Below are 20,121 nucleotides of genomic sequence, written 5' to 3'. Positions count from 1 at the left end.
GAGTGAGAAAAAGGGCAAGGCAAACCTGGAACAACATTGGAACACTCTATTGCTCTAGTGTACTGGCTTTGCTTAGCAATGCTCTACCCCAGAGGGGCCATTTTAATAGGATTCTCACTAGCAAAATTTGAGACAATGTGAGAGCCAAAATAAATGACAGAAATAGGTAACGTACTGAGAAGGGAAAAACCCCATATTGATTTGGTGGTGCTGGGGCTTTCAACTCAGGGCCTCATACTCGGCTAGTCAGGCACTCTTATCACTTGAGCCACCCTGTCAGCCCTTTTTTTCTGTTGGGTATTTTCAAGTTAGGGTCTTAAGAACTATTGGCCTGGGCTGGCTTTAAATGGAAAGCCTCTTGATCTTTGTCTCCCGAGTAGCTAGGATTATAGGCATGAGCCACCTGAGCCTGGCTTTCTTTATTAATTTGTTTTGAGACAAGGTTTTGCTATGTTGCTGGTCTTGAATTCCTGATCAAGACCAAGAACAAGAGTTCCAGTGATCCTCCTGGCAAGTTCTATAGTGGCTAGGATTACAGGCATGTACCACCCATTCCAAGCTTTGCTTCTTTGCTTTTTCTGGGGGGGTAGGAGAGAGGATCTCATTATGCAGCCCAGACTGGCCTGGAACTTGCTATGTAGTCCAGGTACCTCAACTTACAAGTCTCTCTCACTTTTGCCTCCCAAGGGCCGGAATTACAAATATATACTATCACATCCTACTTCTGGCTTTGACTGTCTAAAAAAAAATTTTTTTTAAGGGTAAACTTTTTAACACAAGAAAAAAAGTTTAGAAAAAATAATAAAAACAGAAAAGTCTCCATTTCATAATCACAACAATATTTTAACTTGGCAAGAAACAACAGAAGATAAAACCATTAGGTAGAATGATTTCTAACTGTCATCCCATAGATCACTTATTACAAAGGAAAAAAAGGTACCTGTATAATGGAAAATCTAATGGATACCCATCTTAACCAAGTGATCAAAGTCAACCAAGGTCAACCTCACCAAATAATGAAAAAGACTGATAAAATGTGCCTCCTGAGCCCAAACACTGAAGACACAGTGTACCCATATGACATTTTTGAAAAAACTGTTTACCCTCTTTAAAATTTAAAAGTATTTTTATGAGAAAACAAACAAATCCAAATTAAGAGATATTCTGTAAAATAACTGGCGTAGAGTCTTCCAAAAATGACAATCTTGTGAAGACCAAAAAAAAAAAAAAAAGAACGGACTTTACAGTAAATTAAAGAATCAGGACAACTCAATACAATGTGCCATCCTTGATTAAGTTCTGGATATGAAAAACAAAATGGGACTGGGAATGTGGCTCAAGCAGTGGAGGATCTGTCTAGCAAGTGTGAGACCCTGAGTTCAAACCCCAGTACTGCCAAAAACAACAAACAACAACAAAAAAGTTGTAAATGATATTATTGACACAACTGAGTAAGTTTGAATATGGACCATGCATTAGAAAACAGTATTATATATCAATGATAAATTTCACAAGTATAATAATTTCACTGTGACATAAAAATACCTTTATTCCTACTTACATACTGAAGAAATTAGGGGTGAAGTGCTCTAGGGTATCTGCCAATAACTCTCAAATTATGCAACAAAAATAAAATTAAAAATTTGAATGAACATAAATACATATATGTGGGGGCAGAGGAAAAGGGTGACAAAGAAAACACGGGAAAATGGAAGCAACTGGTAATCATTATGCTATTCTTACAACTTTTTGGAAAGTACAAAAAATTTCAAAGATATTTTTGAACTACTTGGGAGGTTTTAAATTTGAAAGTAAGCAATTGTGGGGAAGTCTGAGAAGCCAGGGACTCATAAGTTGAAAAAGTAGTAAAGTAGAATCAGAGAAGTCAAACAGTTTCAAAATACTGTGGTCAATAGCTTCAAAGCAACAGAAAAGTAAGTTAAGAACTAACTAGGTAAAGCCCATTAGATTTAGCAATTGAGAAGTTGGTGATGATCCAGACACAAGAATTTCATTGAAATAATAGAGTGGTAAGTCAAAATACAGTGAGTGCTAAAAACAGTAAAACCAGAAAAAGAAGAGACAGAAATGTGTGAGCCAGGGGTATGGTTCAAGTGGTAGAGTGCCTACCTAGCAAGCTCAAGGCTCTGAGTTCAAACCCTGGTACCATTAAAGAAAGAAAGAAAGAAAAAGAGATGATTATGTAATGTGGACCCTACTTCTCAAGAAGTCCAGCTATGAAGAGACAAGGGAGATTCTCAGCTAAACTAAGTATGTCAGAGACATGAATATAGAAAGAAAGACAGATAGACAGAAAGACGAAAGAAAGAAAGAAAGAAAAGAGGGAGAGAGAGAAAGAAAGAGAGAGAGAAAGAGAGCAAGTAAGTAAGTCAGGGGATGCAAGAGGTAGTACATGCCTGTCATCTCAGCAGTCGGGAGGCTGAGGCAGGAAGAGTGAGAATTTGAACCTATCCTGGACAAAGGTGACACCCTATCTCAAAAGCAAACAAATCAAAAACAACAAACGAACAGAAAGGGGCTAGAGGAAACCCAAGCAGCCGGTGCACAAGTTTGAGGCACCTTGTCTCAAACAAATAAACAAAACAAATGAACAAACAACCCAGGACAGAGGATGGAAATGAGAGATAAGTAACAGAGCTAGGTTTCTACAAGCAGAAAGGAATGGGATCCAAAACATTTAGAGAGGGATTAGACTCAGAAAGGAAGAGGGAGCATATTTCACTAAATTGGAAAGTAAAGATAGGTGAAAATGCAAATTACTAAGGTGTTGGGGTAAGGACTACAATGAAACTTTAATGGAAATCATGTCTGATGATCTCAAACAGGAAAAGAAGCAGTTGGCTAAAAGGAGCAGAGGATCAACAGTGAAGTCTCTGGACAGTTGTAGAGAATGGAAGGATGTATTTAGGAAGAGGTTGAAGTGTTGTTGGGGAATACTGAGGATCCAAAGGAGCTGGGGATCATAAAGTGGAGTTGGACGCTATGAATTTTTTCCAATAGCACTCTACAGATTTGTGTGATTCTGGCAGCACTGTTCAGTAGCTCAGACATAGGACTATTAGAGGAGTATTGACAATTTTGAGCTGATTCAGATGAGGACTTCCCTGAACATAAGGTCAACAGAGCTAGCAAGTAAATAAAATGTCAGATTACTCAATGCCAAAGGGCTAATGAGTAATTTTGAGAATAAGTTTATTAAGTCAGGCACCAGTGGCTCACACCTGTAATCCTAGCTACTCAGGAAGCACAGATAAGGAGGATTGCAGTTCGAAGCCAGCCCGGGCAAACAGTTCTAGAGACCCTATCCCATCACACAAAAAAAAGGGCTAGTGAGTGGCTCAAGGTGTAGGTCTTGAGTTCAAGCTCCAGTATTGCAAAAAAAAAAGTTTACTCATTCTTCCCTTTAATGATACAGAAAGTAAAGTAAAAAGCAAAGACTAAATTTCTCCCAAATTATAAATCCTAGTATCTAACATAATGCCTGCCACAAGAAAGTTGTCAACTGGTTTAATGGAAGATGAATTAGAAGTATGACCAACCTTGTGAACCACAAACCTTTGGCCAAAGGGTCTAAAATTTAGAATGTAGGTGACTGAGCATTTTGCTTCCAGAGTACATTCTTGTTGTAACTGATAGACTAGGGGTTGGTTGCCAATCGTCTTTTCCTCAATATTCCATCTCAATTAAATACCCAAAAGGAACCATTTGCATTAAGAAGTAAACTATGCGGTAAGTCCAGACAGAACATCCAGACGTGAACAACTCACTTAAGACAGCAGGACACCTGCTTCTCCTCTGGTTTCACTTTTAAGGCTGACAAAAGTATACTCTCACGACATACTTAGGTCAGGGAGGGTAAGTACTCTTTTCCCCTAGGATAATAAAATCAGAAGGAAGAAACTCAAAAGGAACCTATTATCACCTCATTTAGGGATTTAGGAATTGAAACCCTGGCCTCACCAGGGGCTCACGCCTATAATCCTAGGTGCTTGGGAGGCTGAGATTGGGAGGATTATACTATCTTTAATTCTGTACCTAACATGTTTTACAATTTAAAAAGAACCATTCAACTCAAACAATTCCAATCTGTTCCGTCTTACTGAAATTAATGTTGAAAATACCAAGATGGATTCTCTAAGTCCATAAGTAATAAAGTTGTGGTCACAGTAATTGGACCTTGGGTTTTAAATTGAGGAGTCATCCAGAAGATAAAGACCAAAATAATACAAATAGTACAATTTTTTTTAAAAGTCATTTGATTTATCTTTTTCTTTTTTTTTGGTGCTGGGGATTGAACCCAGGGCTTTGAGTATGTTAAGCATGTGCTCTACCTTTGGCTATATCCTCAGTCCACTGACAGTTTTTTAAAGTAGTTCTCTATTAGGACTTTAAAAAGAGCAAACTCTTTTCTGAAATTAATCCCAAACAAAAGAAAAAGACCCGGACATAATTCATCTTCAGAAAAACTAAGAGCTGCACGGAACCCTGCAACTTAAACAAAAAACTGCCAGGTGTGGTGGCTCATACCTATAATCCTGGTATTGGGGAGGCTGAAATCAGGAGGATTGCAGTTCAAGGTCAGCCCAGGCAAACAGTTCACCAGCCCTCATCTCCAAAATAATCAGAGCAAAATGGACTGCAAGTGTGGCCCAAGAGGTAGGGGATCTGCTTTGTGAGCATGAAGCCCTGAGTTCAAACCCCAGCCCTACAAAAAAAAAAAAACAAACAAACAAAAAAAAGAGAGTGGCAATATATAAAGCAATGGTCTATGACTTAGAATTGTGGGGCCAGATCAAACATAAGGGCCTGTGAAGGACAAAAACACAAAAAAAGGTTGATTTTATCTATAGAACCCTAGCAAGGTTCAAAAATTAAGAGGCAAAAATAAAAAGGAAAAGATTAGAGGCACTGGACAGTAGAGAAGGCCAAAGGGGAGAAGGCTAAAAATCAAGAACAGATAAACCAAAAACACCCCCATATTAAGCCACAGAACTATCCCTCAAAGAGATGTTCTCTCAAAAAAAAAAAAAAGAAGAAGGGTCAGATACTTGGGTGAGATGCTAATGTAAAACCCTGACTTTGATGAAATCTTAAGTTTAAAGGTGAGATCGCCATCTCCTCTGTTTTAAACCTAGCTCCAGAATGCTTTTGCTAGGCAAAAGAATGGAGGTTCTTTCTCAGCACCAACTGATCCACCCCAGAAAAAAAAAAAGATCTACAAACATGATTATTTGAAGACTCTTGGTCAATTGTCAGCTAACCATTTGATTGACCTACAGAGAAGCCTACAGATAGAACTTCTAATCAGCCTTCCAGAGTTCCCAGTCAGATGTGGTGGCACATGCTGTAATCTCAGCACTCCGGAGGAGGAGGATTGCAAGCTTAAGGGGAGAAGAGGGGAGGAAAGGAGAAAAGCGGAGGGGAGGGAAGGGAAAAAGAAAACAGTAACAACAAAAATCCAAAAAATAATAAATAATAAAAAGAGATAAATATGAACTAGTGAAGGATGGCAGGCATTGAAGGAGGCCTCTAATACTGACAAAAAAGACAAAGCCAGCCAGAGAAAATAGAAACTCAGAAGAAAGGAACAAAAGAAAACTTTAAAAAAATATATAATTAAAATCCTTAGAGGGGACTGGGCAGCTCAGTGGTAGAGCATTTGCCTAAAATGCATAAGACCCTGGGTTTGATCCCTAGCACTGCCAAAAAAAAAAAAAAAAAAAGTCAAAAACAACCCTCAGAGCCTGGAGAGAATAAGGTGGAACGGGTAAGTCTGATCAAATGGGTACTAAGTTATAGATAGGTGCATGAAGTTCTGGTGTGCTACTGCACAGTAGCACACATTTTATGTACTACACATTTTAAAAAACTAGAAGAGCCAGGAATAGTGCCATGCACCTGTACTCCCAGCTACTTGGGAGCCTGAGGCAAGAGGATCACATGAACCCAAGAGTTCCAGATTAGCCTGGGCTATATGGTGAGACCCAATCTCAAAAAAAAAAAAAAAAAAAAAAACAGAAGAAAGGATTTTGAGTTTTTACCATAAAGAAATGAATGACAAGTGCAAGTGCCTGAGGAGGTACTGTTTAACCTGATTTCAACATTATGCAATGTATACATGCATTGAAACATTACATGGCATCCACAAATATGTACAATTTTTATGTTTTATGTATCAGTTAATTTTTTTTTTAAAGAAATGGTTATAAAAAAATCAGGAAAAAAAGTAAATAAAAAGACAAAGAGGAGCCTCTATTCCCATTTACTATATGAGGAACAGGAAATTTTTTTCCCTTTTTTCCCTCATCTCTCCCCACTTTTATCCTGTTATATTAAATTCCTTCCCTAATAAACTTTACTATTATTTTTACAAAAAAAAATGGAAATGGATAAATGGAAAAGATAGGAAAAATTAGACAATCAGCCCATCAGCCCAGGAGGTCAAACATCTAAGTAATTGCAATTCCAAGAAGAAAAAACAGTAGAAAGGAAATTATCAATGAAACCATTCAAGAAAATTTCCTAGAACCAAAGGACTGAAAATTTTAAGATTAAAAGAATAAAAATAAATGTAAGAGTCAAAGCAAGACACATCAGTATAAAATTATAGAACATTGAACATAAGACGAAAATCTCAAATACTTGTGAGAAAAATAAGCTATGGATAAAGGACTGGGAAGCAGACTAGCAACAGACTTCTCAAGAGAAACTCTCAAATATAAAAGAAAATGGAGCAAAACTGTAAGTGAAAATGAATTTCAACATTAAGCCTATATCCAGGGCAGGCTGGCAGAGTGGCTCAAGTGGCAGAGTGCCTGCCAAGCAAGCATGAGGTCCTAAGTTTAAACCCCAGTACTGCCAAAAAAAAAAAAAAAAAAGACTACATCCAGGGATCTAGGGGTTGGGAGTAGCTTAGTGGTAGAACGCCTGCCTTGCATACACAGGGCCATTTCCAGCAATGCGCACACACACACACACACACACACACACACACACACACATATCAAACAAGTATGAAGGTACAATAAATTCTCAAATAAGCAATATATTTTTCAAAATTTACCTTTATGCACTTCTCAGGATTACTAGCAGGCAGAAACCAAAACAAGGGAACAAGGAGTAAACTAAGGGAAAGAAAGATAGGAGACCCAGAAGATAACATGGAATACTGAAGAAGTCAAGAAAATTTCAAGGACTATGGTGAAGGAAGAGTCCAGTAATGACAGCTATGCCTAGAGAGCTACCAGTTCACATAGAAGCAGGATACAAATACGTTTCTAAAGAGAGGCCTCTAGGAAAAGAAACAGAACTGACAGATTATCTAATAGGTCTGACCAAAGAACATAAGACTAAAAGGTGTTTTACAGAGCTGTTCTAAGGTATGGGACGATAATAGTGGATTCAATGAAAATGAAAAAATGAGAGAATAGAGAAAAGGAGGGGGGAGTAAAAGAGATTAAAATCCTTAACAGCATAATAGGAAATCAACATATAATTCTAAAACTGCTGAAATGAGAGATAGCAGTATATGTTTATTACCTAAAAATATGAAGACTAGAAATAGCTAAAAGAGTTACCTCAGAGAACCAAAAGTGCTCTCCTTTCTACATTTACCAGGAAGAAGTAAAACAGGAATTAAAGTAACAAAATATATTTTATGTTCTCAGAGGATAGTTTTTAGATATACTTTTTTTTTCTGTTGGTACTAGGGATTGAACCCAGAGCTTCACATATGCTAAGCATGCACACTACAACTGAACTACAACCACATTTTTTTTGACTTAGCTTTATGACAAAATTTTATATAAATTAAGAATCTGGTGGGGTTGGAGAAAAGGGAAAGAGGAATCACCTTCTTAAGCACCTTCATGGCAAATATTTTCCCAGTATTTGCTCCTGTTACTTTTCGTACTTGAAAAACCTAGATAAAGAAATAAGCGTGTTATTAAAAGCTAAACCATGTAGGTCATACTCCCTTAACTCCTATTTATAGAAAACACATGATACAACTTGTACTGTAAAAACTAGTACCACAAAGGACCATGCACAAAAACCATCAGCTAGAACAGACTGCATTTTAACATTTACTAGTGAATCTCTTAAACATGGGACTTTCCTGTTAGGTCTGCTGCCACCTGGTGGCAATATTGGAAAATAACCTGCCTAATGATGCACATTCTGTGCTAATTGATACATAAAATCCTAGTTTACTGAAACTGTAGTCAGGGTTCCCAGAAGCATAGTAACAAACCTAAAAACTATTAAAATATTTCACAAAATCACTTCAGTGCTTCCAGTGCTCTTGCTTCAGACAAATCTATTTAATAATAGTTGACAGGAAATTACCACCTATTCCATTAAAATGGCTAGTTATTAAACATTTTCATGCAACAACTAAAGTGGGTAAGATTCAAAGTGAATGTGTTATATATTTGGGAAGAACATATTACCATATGTTATTAAGCTTAAGAATAACCTATAAATGTCACACTTTGCAAAAATTAACACTATCTGATAGCACAAACAATTCTTGACCTTTTTTTTTTCTGCATGCTAGGCAAGCACTCTACATTGAGTGACATCCCCAGCCCTAGCAAAAAGAGTTCTTAATTATAATCAATTTGTTATCTAAATTCTGTCTTTTGCAATGAATGGCTAGGTATGTTTTCTTGGGTAGAACACATAAAGGTGAGGTTTTAAATTGGAAAGCCTGAGTAAAACTATGAAACTTACTTCTGATATTCTTTTAGCTTCCCTAACTATTTTTTAAAGATACTGCAAGTCAAAGAAAATCAATTCAGATTAAGATCCCAGAAACAGGAAATTTAATGCACATAACTCTTGAAAGCAAGGAGTGGTTTTGTTTATTTGTGCTTAAAGAGGATACCTACACAAGATACCATTTATCCAGAGAAAATAATCATTCCTCTAATAATAGACTTCACCTGGCAGTTACTCATTTCTGTATTCACAAATACTGACCGAGTATTTGTGTAAGCTTTTCACGTGTGTGGTGGTAGGAAAATGAAGGAAAACTGAACTTCTCACATTCCTCAAATCAAACCAAGTCATGGTCAGACCTTTTGCTGATGCTCAACAAAAACTGAAGGTGACTCCTGGACCAAGGATATAAAATCCAATCTACCCAAGACAGACAATAGCTATTTCAGAAATACTTCTTACCTTTCCATAGCCTCCTTTACCAAGTACCCGAAGTAGCTCAAAACATTCTGGTCTGATTTTTTCTGGCCCTCTGTTCACGCTGGTTTCTGAGATTTCAAATTTCTCACAATGTTCCATGCCACTGGGAAGAAAAGCAAAACCAAAAGTAAATTTAGAAAAAGATAAGTTGTCTTGAGCACATTGTTAGAAAGGAGAAAGAAACGGAATTCAATTAAGTGAGAGGAAACATTACATGGCAGTAAGTACAGTGTGTGCGAGAGCCTCTCTCTGTAAGTTACCTGCTGACTCAGTGACATGGCGGCTCAACATTATGGTGGGCTGGTAATGGTCTATCTGTTTCCCACAGAATGTGGTAATAATTATTTATTTGCATAAGCATCAAGCACTCCCAATCTAGGGCAGACTAGAACAAGTATATTAAGCTGATAAGGAAAACTGCTCAAAATATTCATGTGATTAAGGTGTTATCCAACATCATTTGGCATCTTCAGCAGAAGATCTAGGCTCTTTCAAAACTAACCAATTAGTTCATCTTAATGCTACAAAAATTCTTATAAACGTTAGTTTATCCATGTGTCTTCCCATGTCTGGCTTTCCATGTTATTAGCTTGATTTAACGACTCAAGAGGTGGCAATTTTCAATCCCCTCCCATAACAAGGCTTTTTACCTGAGGGAGGTACAGAGCAGATTAATCACCATACTTACCAACAGATCTGTTTAACACGACAAGATTGCATGACTCTGTTTGAATGATATATTCAAGCAAAACTAAAAGCATTTGACTTCTGGGCATTTCTAAAAATTTTTCAGTAAGAAAAGATTGGAAATAGCTCATTGCCTATGGCTCACACTTGTAATATTAGGAGCTGAGATGGGGAGGATCACAGATCTCAGTTTGAGGGCAGCCCAGGCAAAAAGTGCACAACACCCCATCTCAACTAATAGCTGGGCGTGGTGGCATATGCCTGTCATCCCAAGCTATGCAGGAGGCTGAAATCAGAAGGATCTTGGCTTCAGGTCAGCAAAAAACAAGTAAGAGAGATCCCATCTCAGTGGAAAAAAAGCTGCATAGGCTGGCACACACCTGACATCCAGCTATGGAGAAAAGCCTAAAATAGGAGGACTGTAGTTCAGACCAGCGTGGGCAAAAAGCAAGATGCTATTTCCAAAATAACCCTAGCAAAAAGAGCTGAAGGTGTGGCTCAAGTGGTAGAGTACCTGTGTTGCAAGTGCAAAGCCCTAAGTTCAAACACCAGTGACAAAAAAAAAAATTTAGAAAAAGTTTTCTGTATTAAACTGAAAATTCCTAACCAACTCAGACTCATTCAGTATACTCTAAATTTAATTATCATTTTTTTCAAAGTCTATAATAACAAAAATCTAGGTATGTTATATCAGATGACGGTACTAAACTCAATAAATCAAGTCTATAACTATGACAAGATATTTAGGAACAAGTTATTGGAATCGCCTGCTGGCTATGAACTAGTATGAACTACTTGAAAGAAAGACAGTTAAAAAAAAAAAAAAAAAAAAAAGACAGTACAATGAAAATCTTTTCATATAAACTTACAGTTCATATGGTCCAACTCCCCCATGGTCCATGCTTTCATTTAACTGACCCTGAAAAATATGTTAAATTTTTAGAAGTAAATAATCTCATAATCATATAAAACTAAGAAGTTTAATGTTTTATCTCATAACAGAATGAAATAAATCAGTTTAAGTTTTTTTTATACTTCAGTAACAGTCAAAATATGGGGGGAATAAAATAAAGTACATAAATAACACTATGGGGGGTTCACTTTCAATTTTTTTCATTTTTAATTTTATATGAGAACAAATTATCAAGGCATCTCAATCATGATCTAAAAACAAAACCAAGTGACTTTTGCTTTAAAAATTACATGTATCTATTAAAAACATTTGGTGTATCATGAAACTAAAGCCATTATATTTTAAGCGTGAGTTATTAAATCAAATGATTTATACAAAGTGTGCTATTCTGATATGTTTCATACATAATGCTGAGAACTAAGCCTGAGGTAACTAAACTAATCCAAGATATGTAGTGTACAATGTGGCTTATCAAAGCAAAATAATTAAGCAACACAATCAAATAGCTAGGCACCTTGCTGACCAAACACTTATTCTGACCATAGAATAAAGTAAAAATAAGCCTCTATGCATTAACAATGAACAACTCTAATATTAAATTAAGATAGCATCATCCATAATAGCATCAATAGGAATAGCTTAGAAAAAAAATTGAACAAAAGTGCAAGACTTTGTACACTGAAAACTGTAAAACCTGCTGAAAAAAATTTAAAGAAAGATCTAGGCTGGGCACAGCGGCTCATTTCCGTAATCCCAGATACTCAGAGGCAGTAATCAGGACTGCAGTTTGAGACCAGCCAGGGATGGAAGAAGGTGAGGAGGGTTAGCAAGACCCCATCTCAACCAACAGCTGGGTATGATGGTACACGTCTATCAGTCCAGCTTGGCAGAAAGCATAGATAGAAGGTTGAGGTCCAGATGGCTCTGGGCAAAAAAAAAAAAAAAAAAAAGTAAAATCCTATCTGAATAAAATAACTAAAGTGAAAAGGGCTGGGGGCTTGGCTCATATGCTAGAGTACCTGCCAGCAAGCATGAGGCCCTGAGTTCAAATAACAAGACCATCAGAAAAAAAGAGAAATAGCTAAATAAATGGAAAAGTATTTCATGTATATAAATCAGAAGGTGTACTAGCCAAACTAATCTACAGATTCACCTGAATCCTATAAAAATCTCTGGCTCCTTACTTGCAGAAACTGACAAGCTGATCCTAAAATTCGTATGGAAATGCAAGGGATCCAAAATAGCCAACAGAAAAAGAACAATGTTGGAGGACTGACACATTGATTTCAAAACTTAATCCACACCTATGACAATTGAAACAGTGTAATGCTGGAGCAAAGGGCAGACATACAGATCAGTGACTAGAACTAAGAACACAGAGATAAGCCCTTACACTGCAGTCATGGACAGTGACAAAGATACCAGGAGAGATTAGTAGGAAAGAGACAATCTCTCAATAAATGAGGCTGGGACAATTGACTACCCATGCTCAAAAAAACTAATCTGACTTCACATCATACATAAAAATTTAACTTAAAATGTATCGAAGACAGTCTGGGCATGGTGCCACATGAGGAGGCAGGGAGGCAGGAGGATGGCAAGTTGGAGTCCAGTCTTAGTTACATAGCAAGACCCTGTCTCCAAAAAGAAAACAAAACATAAAGAATAATGAAAAAAAAAAACCTAAAAAAATAGATCAAAGCCTTAAATGGGGGCTGGTGGAATGGATCAAGTGGTAAAGCACCTGCCTAGCAAGTATGAGGCCCTGAGTTCAGTACTGCCAAAATAAATAAATAAATAAATAAATAAGTTAAAGGAAGGGTTATGGATGTGGCTCAGTGATAGAGCCTTGCCTAGTATGTGTGAGTTCCTGGGTTCAATCCCTAGCATTAAAAAAAAAAAAAAAAAAAAAAAAGGGAAAAAGAAAATCCACAGAACAAGAATATTTAAAGAACTACTATACCTCACTAACTAAAAGAAAAATAACCCAATTTTTAAAAATGGGTTAGGATCTGAATAGATATTTCTCCAAAAAGGATATCCAAATGTACAATAAGCACATGAAAAGATGTTCAACATCATTACTCATTATGAAAATGCAAACTAAAGCCACATAAAGATACCACTTCACATTCACTAAGATGGCTATAATTAAAACAACAGAACAAAAACCAGAAAAATAAATTTGGCTTCTTTGAAGAATCAGAGATTAAAAAAAAAAAAAAAGAATAAAAATAACTTTGGAGCCAGGTCCCAGTAGCTAATACCTATAATCCTAGCTACTCAAGAGGATCACGGTTTTAAGCCAGCTCTAGGCAAAGAGTTTTCAAGACCCTAAAGTGAAAAAAAACCCAACACAAAAAAGGGCTGGCAGAGTGGTTCAAGTGGTAGAGTGCCTGACTAGCAAGTGTGAGACCCTGAATTCAAACTCAGTGCCACCAAAAAACCAAACCAAAACAAAAAAACTTTGGCCAAGATGTAGAGAAACTGGGATCATCATACACTGCTGGTATGAATGTAAAATGGTGCAACTACTTTGGAAAACAAACTGCAGTCTCTTAAACAAATGTAGACTAACTATATGATTCAGGAAAATCTATTCCCAGGTATCTACTAAAAAGAAATGAAAACATGTTCCAGAAGAACCTGAGTACAAATGTTTATGAAAACTTTATTTACAACCCAAATGAACAACTCAAATGACCATCAACTGATGAACACATAAACAAAATACAACGGAATACTATTTAACCATAAAAAGGAAGTACTAATGCTACAATTTAGAAGATGCTCAAAACATATTAAGTGAAAGTAGTCACTAGACACAAAAGGTTACAAACTGTATGATTCTATTTATATGTAGTGTCTAGAAAAGTCAAATCTATAGAGATGAAGAAGTAGATTAGTAGTCACCTAGGGCTAGGAGTGAGAAAGAAGAGTAACTAAATGAGTCCTACATTTCTTTTAGGGTGATGAAAATTGTTCTAAAAACTCAACTGTGGTGATGGTTGTACAACTGTGTAAATATGCTCAAAGTCACCTAATTATAGAAACAAATGAGTAACTTGGCAGCAGAAATTCAGTTCGTATGAAACATAGCTTTAAAACGAGTAATCTTGAATATAGTCTGAGTATGAGGTCTTTCAGTTTATACAAAAGGATATCACTTAATTCAGAATAAGCTCAAATAAATTAGAACTCTTCAAGCAATCAACATTAAAATTTTAGAAAAATTCAAGACATCAGGTGAGCATACCTTTCTTAAAGGTACCAACCAGTACATAGCTAAGACATACAATGCAAACAAGATAGTATTCTTACAGAACAGCTGTTCAAATACCTTAAAAACAAAAACCCCTTAACTATTTAGTCATAACTTGCTCGTGGAAGTCAGAATGACGTGCAATACTAGGATTCATGTTTCATAATTAGAGTAAGGCAAATGCACTGGGCACAGTCAAGGGGAAGATCTGTCACAGTTTCAACTGGATACACTTTTGTTGGGGCAAGGTGGGCATGGTTATGTTGATCAGTTTCTTTGCTTACTGTGGCTCCATCTAATCACCTATGATGGCTTCACTTTAAAGACAAAACACTAACCTCTCAGATGAGATCAAACTGGCCATAACATAAGTTTTTTCTTTAATGGTAGTTTTATTTAAATTCTAAATTAAAAACCACAGAGTAGTTAACACTGAACCATGACTTTGAAGCCACCTCACAAGATATGCCCGGTGGCTATGTTTCATTTCCGGAGCTGGCCAGGCCTGTAATACCACCTGCATCTGTGCCTATAACTTCTCACCGTTACCTTATAGAGCAGAAGCATTCAAAGGTACAATTCTTTTCTGCTACTCGCTATTACCTTACATTTAGAAAAGCATCCAGCTAATGTTACAAAACACATACTGACAAAATTCTTTCACAGAAAATTCTTTATTCAGAATTGTTTTTCTCCTGCTTTAAGCTTTATGATTCATCTAATGTGTGATATTATGATTGACAAAGTAGAATCTTGCTCATCTAAAGTACTATATAAGATTCACTGTTTCAAACTAGTCCACAAGAATAACTTTTTGCTATCTGCCTAGCAAGGGTAAGGCCCTGAATTGAAATCCCAGTCACCTCCCCCCACCCAAAAAAAAAGAATGACAATTTGCAAAGTTTTAAATTAAAAATGTATGTAAATTCAAATTAATATGTCTAAAACCCCAATGAAAGAGAACACATTTTCCAAAGATTTAAATAAAATGACCTACAATGGATTAAAACATCCTCAATACAGACATGGGGGGAGAGGAGTAACAGCACACAATTATAATCCCAGCACTGAAGACACTAAGGAAGACTGTTGAGTTCCAAGGTCAGCCTGAGCTATACAGTGAAGTCCAGGCCAGTCTGGACCACATAGAGAGACCCAGTCTCAAAAAACAAACAAACAAACAAACAAACAAATATATAAAATCCAGGGCTAGGAATAAAGCTCAGTGGTAGAGCACATGCTACCTACCATGAACAACACCCTGGGTCTTGAGGCCCTGTGTTCAATTCTCTTAGCACTGAAAAAAACAAAAACAAAAAACTACACAAGATTTAAAAAAAAAATCAATCAAAGCGGTGTGGTGGTGGCTCACACCTGTAATCCTAGCTACTCAGGAGGCAGAGATCAGGAGGATCTCGGTTTGAAGCCAGCCTGGGCAAATAGTTTTTGAGACCCTATCTTGAAAAAAACCCATCATAAAAAAGGGCTGGTGGCATGGTCCAAGGTATAGGCCCTGAGTTCAAGCCCCTTTCCCAAAAAGGGGGGGAAAATCAATTATCCACTTGCCTGGTTGTTCACAAACATTTCCTTGTAAGATTTAGTAATTATGATCAGTTGAATGAAAAGAATAAACCTTATCCAAAATCTTAGGCTATTTAAAAACAGTTGCTGCCAACGATAACTATGGACTGCTAGATAATTATAGTTTTCCTAAAATTTTTCATAATCATGAATATTTGTATATATCTATATAGCACTTGGTTTTTCAATATTAAACTTTTTGCTCAATAAAAACCATCTTATATCTGAAACTTGTATAGTATGTTTCTGTGATTAATCCAAATTCTGAATTAGCAGAATAAAAAGTAAAGTAAGAAAGTAAAGATTTTATAAACTACATTACAGGACTGGGGTATATCTCAGTGGTAGAGAGCTTGCTGAATATGTGCAAGGTCCTAGTTTGATCTCCAGCAGCACCAAACAAAATAAAACAGGGCTTGGGGCATGGCTCAAGTGGTAGTGTGTGTGCCTAGCAAGCAGGAGACCCTGAGTTCAAACTCCATTATGATAAAAAACAAAACAAAAAAAAAATGCATTACGGTTTTGTTTTGTTTTGAATAAATGACACAGAACGTAGACATGCATCTGACATTTTCACAATCTAATGAAATTCTCCAGAGGAACATGTTCCCTTAGTTTCAATTCACTGCCACAAATCCTGCCATCACCAATAAAATGAAACAACAACAAAAAGCAAAAAAAAGAAAACAAAAACAAAAACAAAAAACAAACCAAACGTCTCCATCCAAACTCTCTCACCCATTGATTTTATATACATAACTATATTCCTCTGAGGTATTCAAGTAGGATTTTTTTTGTTTGTTTGAGTTAGGTAGCAGACATTCAACTTTATAGAGACAAAGTTCTATATCAACTTAGTCTTCTCATCATTTACATTCTGAAGAGTTAACTAAGCTATGTAAATACATATACTTACTAATACAGATTCACTCAGTGTAAAATACCTAAAAAGGCATATATGTCTCTAAGTGAGATCACTGATTAAATACAATAAACGGAAAACTCATAATACTACAGTTCTAAAACTACAGAACCTCTAGTATAATTACATTCATTATTAAGACTTTAGGCATAGATGGAGGTAAATGTGAATGACTGGCTCCTTGGCAATGAGTAACACTGACAAGCTTTATTGCCAGGAAGTAGCAAACTGCTTAATATGTCAGAATATTTTGAGAATACTTTATATACTTTATTTCTGTAACCCTCGTTTTACAGAAAAGAAAAATGTGTTAGAAAGATTAAGTTACTGATTCTAGGTCACATAGATGAGTTCACTTTTGTCAGTACTGGGGTTTGAACTTAGGGCCTTGCACTTGCAAGGCACGTGCTCTACCACTTGCGTCATTCTTCCAGCCCTTTCTTGTGTTGGGTATTTTCAAGATAGGGTCTCATGAACTATTTTCCCAGACTGGCCTGGAATCACCATCCTCCTGATCTCTACCTCCTTAGTAGCTAGGATTACAGATGTGAGCCACCGGTGCCCAGGAAGCTCACTTTTGACACACCACAAAGAGGCACAATATGAACAAGATTAATAAATGCATGAAGAATCTTTGCAAGCCAGGTACAGTGGAGTGTGCCCTGCAATCCCAGCACCTGGGAGGCAGGAAGATCACGAGGCCAGCATGGACTACCTAAGGGAAAAAAAAGGGTTAGGGCTATAGGTCAGTGGTAAAGGGCTTGCCTACCATACACAAAACTCTCGGCTGGATCCTCAGCACTGAAAAGAAAAAAAAAAAAAATCTGTGCACTGAAACCTGCTGAATTGAGTCAGAAGACACTACCACTGCAACTGCGGGCAATCATCTCTCTGGCCTATGCCTCAGTTTTCTTATTATAAAATGAAGACTCGAGGTATTTTGATATGTACCAATGTTTTTGAGTTTATGTAATAAAGTAAACATAAATTCACAACAGAAAACATGAGATTATTTTCTAAGAATCTAAACTCCCATGTTTCAGAGTGCTCTAGATGTCACTGAACCTCATAGGGTTGCTCAGCCAATCCCACTCCAATTCTTTCCCTTGTCCACCTTAAGGCATCTTTTAAGAGTAACACACTCAAAAGAAATATTTCAACTCCAAAAGCATTGCTAGGTAAGACATATTTTACTGAAGGCTTTTTCTCAAAATCCTCTTTAATTACCTCTGCTCTTTCTCCAAAGTTCTTCTCCCTAAAGTAGTGGCAACATCTCTTTTTTTCCACTTTTGTTCTGGTCCCTCTCCTCCACACCCTCTCTGAATTCTACTTGCTATACCCAGCAAAACAAAAGCCCAGGAGTAGGCCAAAACTAGAATGAATATCTACTGTTCCTGAAACACATCAAGAAAGTGTGTGTGTGTGTGTGTGTGTGGAACTGAGGTCCCAGCTCTTAACAAGAATATTATTACAAGCCAGACATCAGTGGCTCACTCCTGTAATCCTACTCAGGAGGCAGAGATCAGGAGGATCACGGTTCGAAGCCAGCCTGGGAAAATAGTTTGTGAGACCCTATCTCCAAAAAAGCCATCACAAAAAACGGCTGGAGGAGTGGCTCAAGTAAAAAGTGCCTGCATAGCAAGCATAAGGCTCTGAGTTCAAATTCCACTGCCAAAAAAGAAAAAAAGTACAGAGTTGTACTTTCAAAGATAAACTTGTACTTTGAAAATTCTATCAGTTTAATTAATGGAAATATATATTAACTAATGGAAAACTTCCTTTCCAGTTTTCTCCCTTGTCCTACACCAAAACCACTGCCATATGGTACCAATGCAACTGACCAGAGTATGGTATACATAATGAAAGTAACACTGTTATTTGTTTCAAATTGTATTTAGTGTTGACTATATTCAATTAAGAGACAGTCATATGAAATTCCAAATGAAAATGTATCTCAATACCCGCTTTCTAAACTGTTTGATTTTGACTGAGATTCATCTGATTATGAAAAGTACTATCTTAGCCCACTTAAAAGTTTTTTATAGATAGCATCTCAATCTTTTGTCAGCAGTAGGGCACAATTTACCTGCCAAAGAAGGAAAATTGGGGGTGAGGAAAGAGAAGGAAAACATCTGACATCAACCATAACTTCATGTACCTTATGAACAATGGAATTTAGGACCTAAGTCACCATGAGGTTATCACTGATGATCATTTGTTCAGAATTAGTGCTTTAATTTGACATCATTCATGAACTTCAGGTGCAACTTGTGATTTTTCAACAGACCAGCCTTAGGGAAAAAAAAAAAGATATTCCATACAAAATAACAAACTACTAAGACAGCAAAGGTAAAAACCAAGACTAGGGCAACCAATTCTAAATTTAGCACCTTAAATTACAGCAAGGAAAGCCCTCACGCCACTATTCACAAGTCTCAGTTCAAGCCAAACCACAGCTGTCAAACATTTTTCCCCCACCACAAAATTACATAAATTATTCTGAAAAAATATAGGTATCTTCAATTTCGGGGAAATTAAGTTACAAATGCCATGTGTCGTTATAATTTTTTTTTTAATAAGCCACACAGAAGGGGTTTAAAAAAAAAAAAGGCAAACAAACAAACCCTGGAAGATGCAGCAGAGCCCCCTTGCTCCCGAAATAAAACTCCTGGTGGCTGTAACAGCAGCGGCAGTGCTACTCCCGACAGAAGTTTTCAGCTGTCACTTCTAACAGCTGAGCGCTTCCTAGGAGAGAAGCGACAGGCCAAGAAGAGACGTGGTTGTGGGAAGTCTGAAGATTGAATCCTTGAAACCTTACACTCTAAGGGAAACCCTTCCACACTTCACCTGCACTTACGGGACACCCAGAAAGCCTAGCCCCTACCCCCACCCCGCACCTTCTCCCCGACACAGGCGAGCCCCGCCCGCGCCCCGCCACATTCAAGACCAACAGCTTTCGAGATGCACCACGCGCCGCGTCTCTTTCTCTCCAGGCAGATCGCTCCGGGCTGCGCTGATCTGAGGATAAGGGCGCAACCTGCACCTGCGAGCCCCGCAGAGGCCTCACACCTAGGGCCAGGTTCGCCCCGCCCGCTCCCCGGCTCGACCGCGCGGCGCCGCAGCTCCTCCAGGACACTCCTTGCGTCCCCCAGGGGCTCCGCGTTCTAGGACACACCAGGCTTCCTGGGCCCACGCCGCCGCCCTGGCTCTGTCACCTCGGGCCACCCCCCCCCTTCCTGCGCCCCGGGACCCCGGGCCTCACCCCCTCCTCCAGCTCATCCTCAGAGCCTGCGTCCTCTGGCTGGTCCAGGTCTATGTCAAACACTCCTGCCATGTCTTCAGCTTCCCTGTCTCGGAAGTCAGGCGCTGGGTAAAAGCCGTCCCGCCTCCGTCGTCGCCTCATGGACCCGGCCCCGCCGCAGCCACCACCGCCGCTGCCGCCATCACCGGCTGCTTAGGCTTAGTGCGTCTGCGCCTAGGCCCTGGACTGGCTCAAGTTCAGCGTTGGAGCATGCGCACAGAGTTCCGTGAAGC

General features: G+C 37.9%; 1 protein-coding gene across 6 annotated transcripts in view; it reads right to left on the bottom strand.

Annotated features, from left to right (window-relative positions):
* Window positions 1–20,083, bottom strand: part of Rps6kb1 (ribosomal protein S6 kinase B1) — a 60,406-nt gene extending 40,323 nt beyond the window's left edge. Inside the window, exons 1-4 of one of the 6 annotated variants that reach the window (XM_074046222.1) lie at window positions 19,850–20,083; window positions 10,779–10,828; window positions 9,205–9,325; window positions 7,874–7,942 (exon numbers count right to left, since the gene is read on the bottom strand). In XM_074046222.1, coding sequence (XP_073902323.1) covers window positions 7,874–7,942; window positions 9,205–9,325; window positions 10,779–10,828; window positions 19,850–19,990 — 381 coding nt within the window. In that variant the 5' untranslated portion in view covers window positions 19,991–20,083. Of the gene's footprint in view, window positions 1–7,873; window positions 7,943–9,204; window positions 9,326–10,778; window positions 10,829–18,745; window positions 18,879–19,211; window positions 19,326–19,849 lie in introns of those variants that run through there. The other 5 variants (XM_020161835.2, XM_074046221.1, XM_020161831.2 and 2 more) reach the window with 5 other exon arrangements.
* Window positions 20,084–20,121: the final 38 nt, after the last annotated feature.

The sequence above is a fragment of the Castor canadensis genome, chromosome 11 (genome assembly GCF_047511655.1).
Source record: "Castor canadensis chromosome 11, mCasCan1.hap1v2, whole genome shotgun sequence".
Lineage (NCBI taxonomy): Eukaryota > Metazoa > Chordata > Mammalia > Rodentia > Castoridae > Castor > Castor canadensis.
Note: the sequence above shows the minus strand (reverse complement) of the source record. Positions and strands in the feature narration are given on the sequence as shown.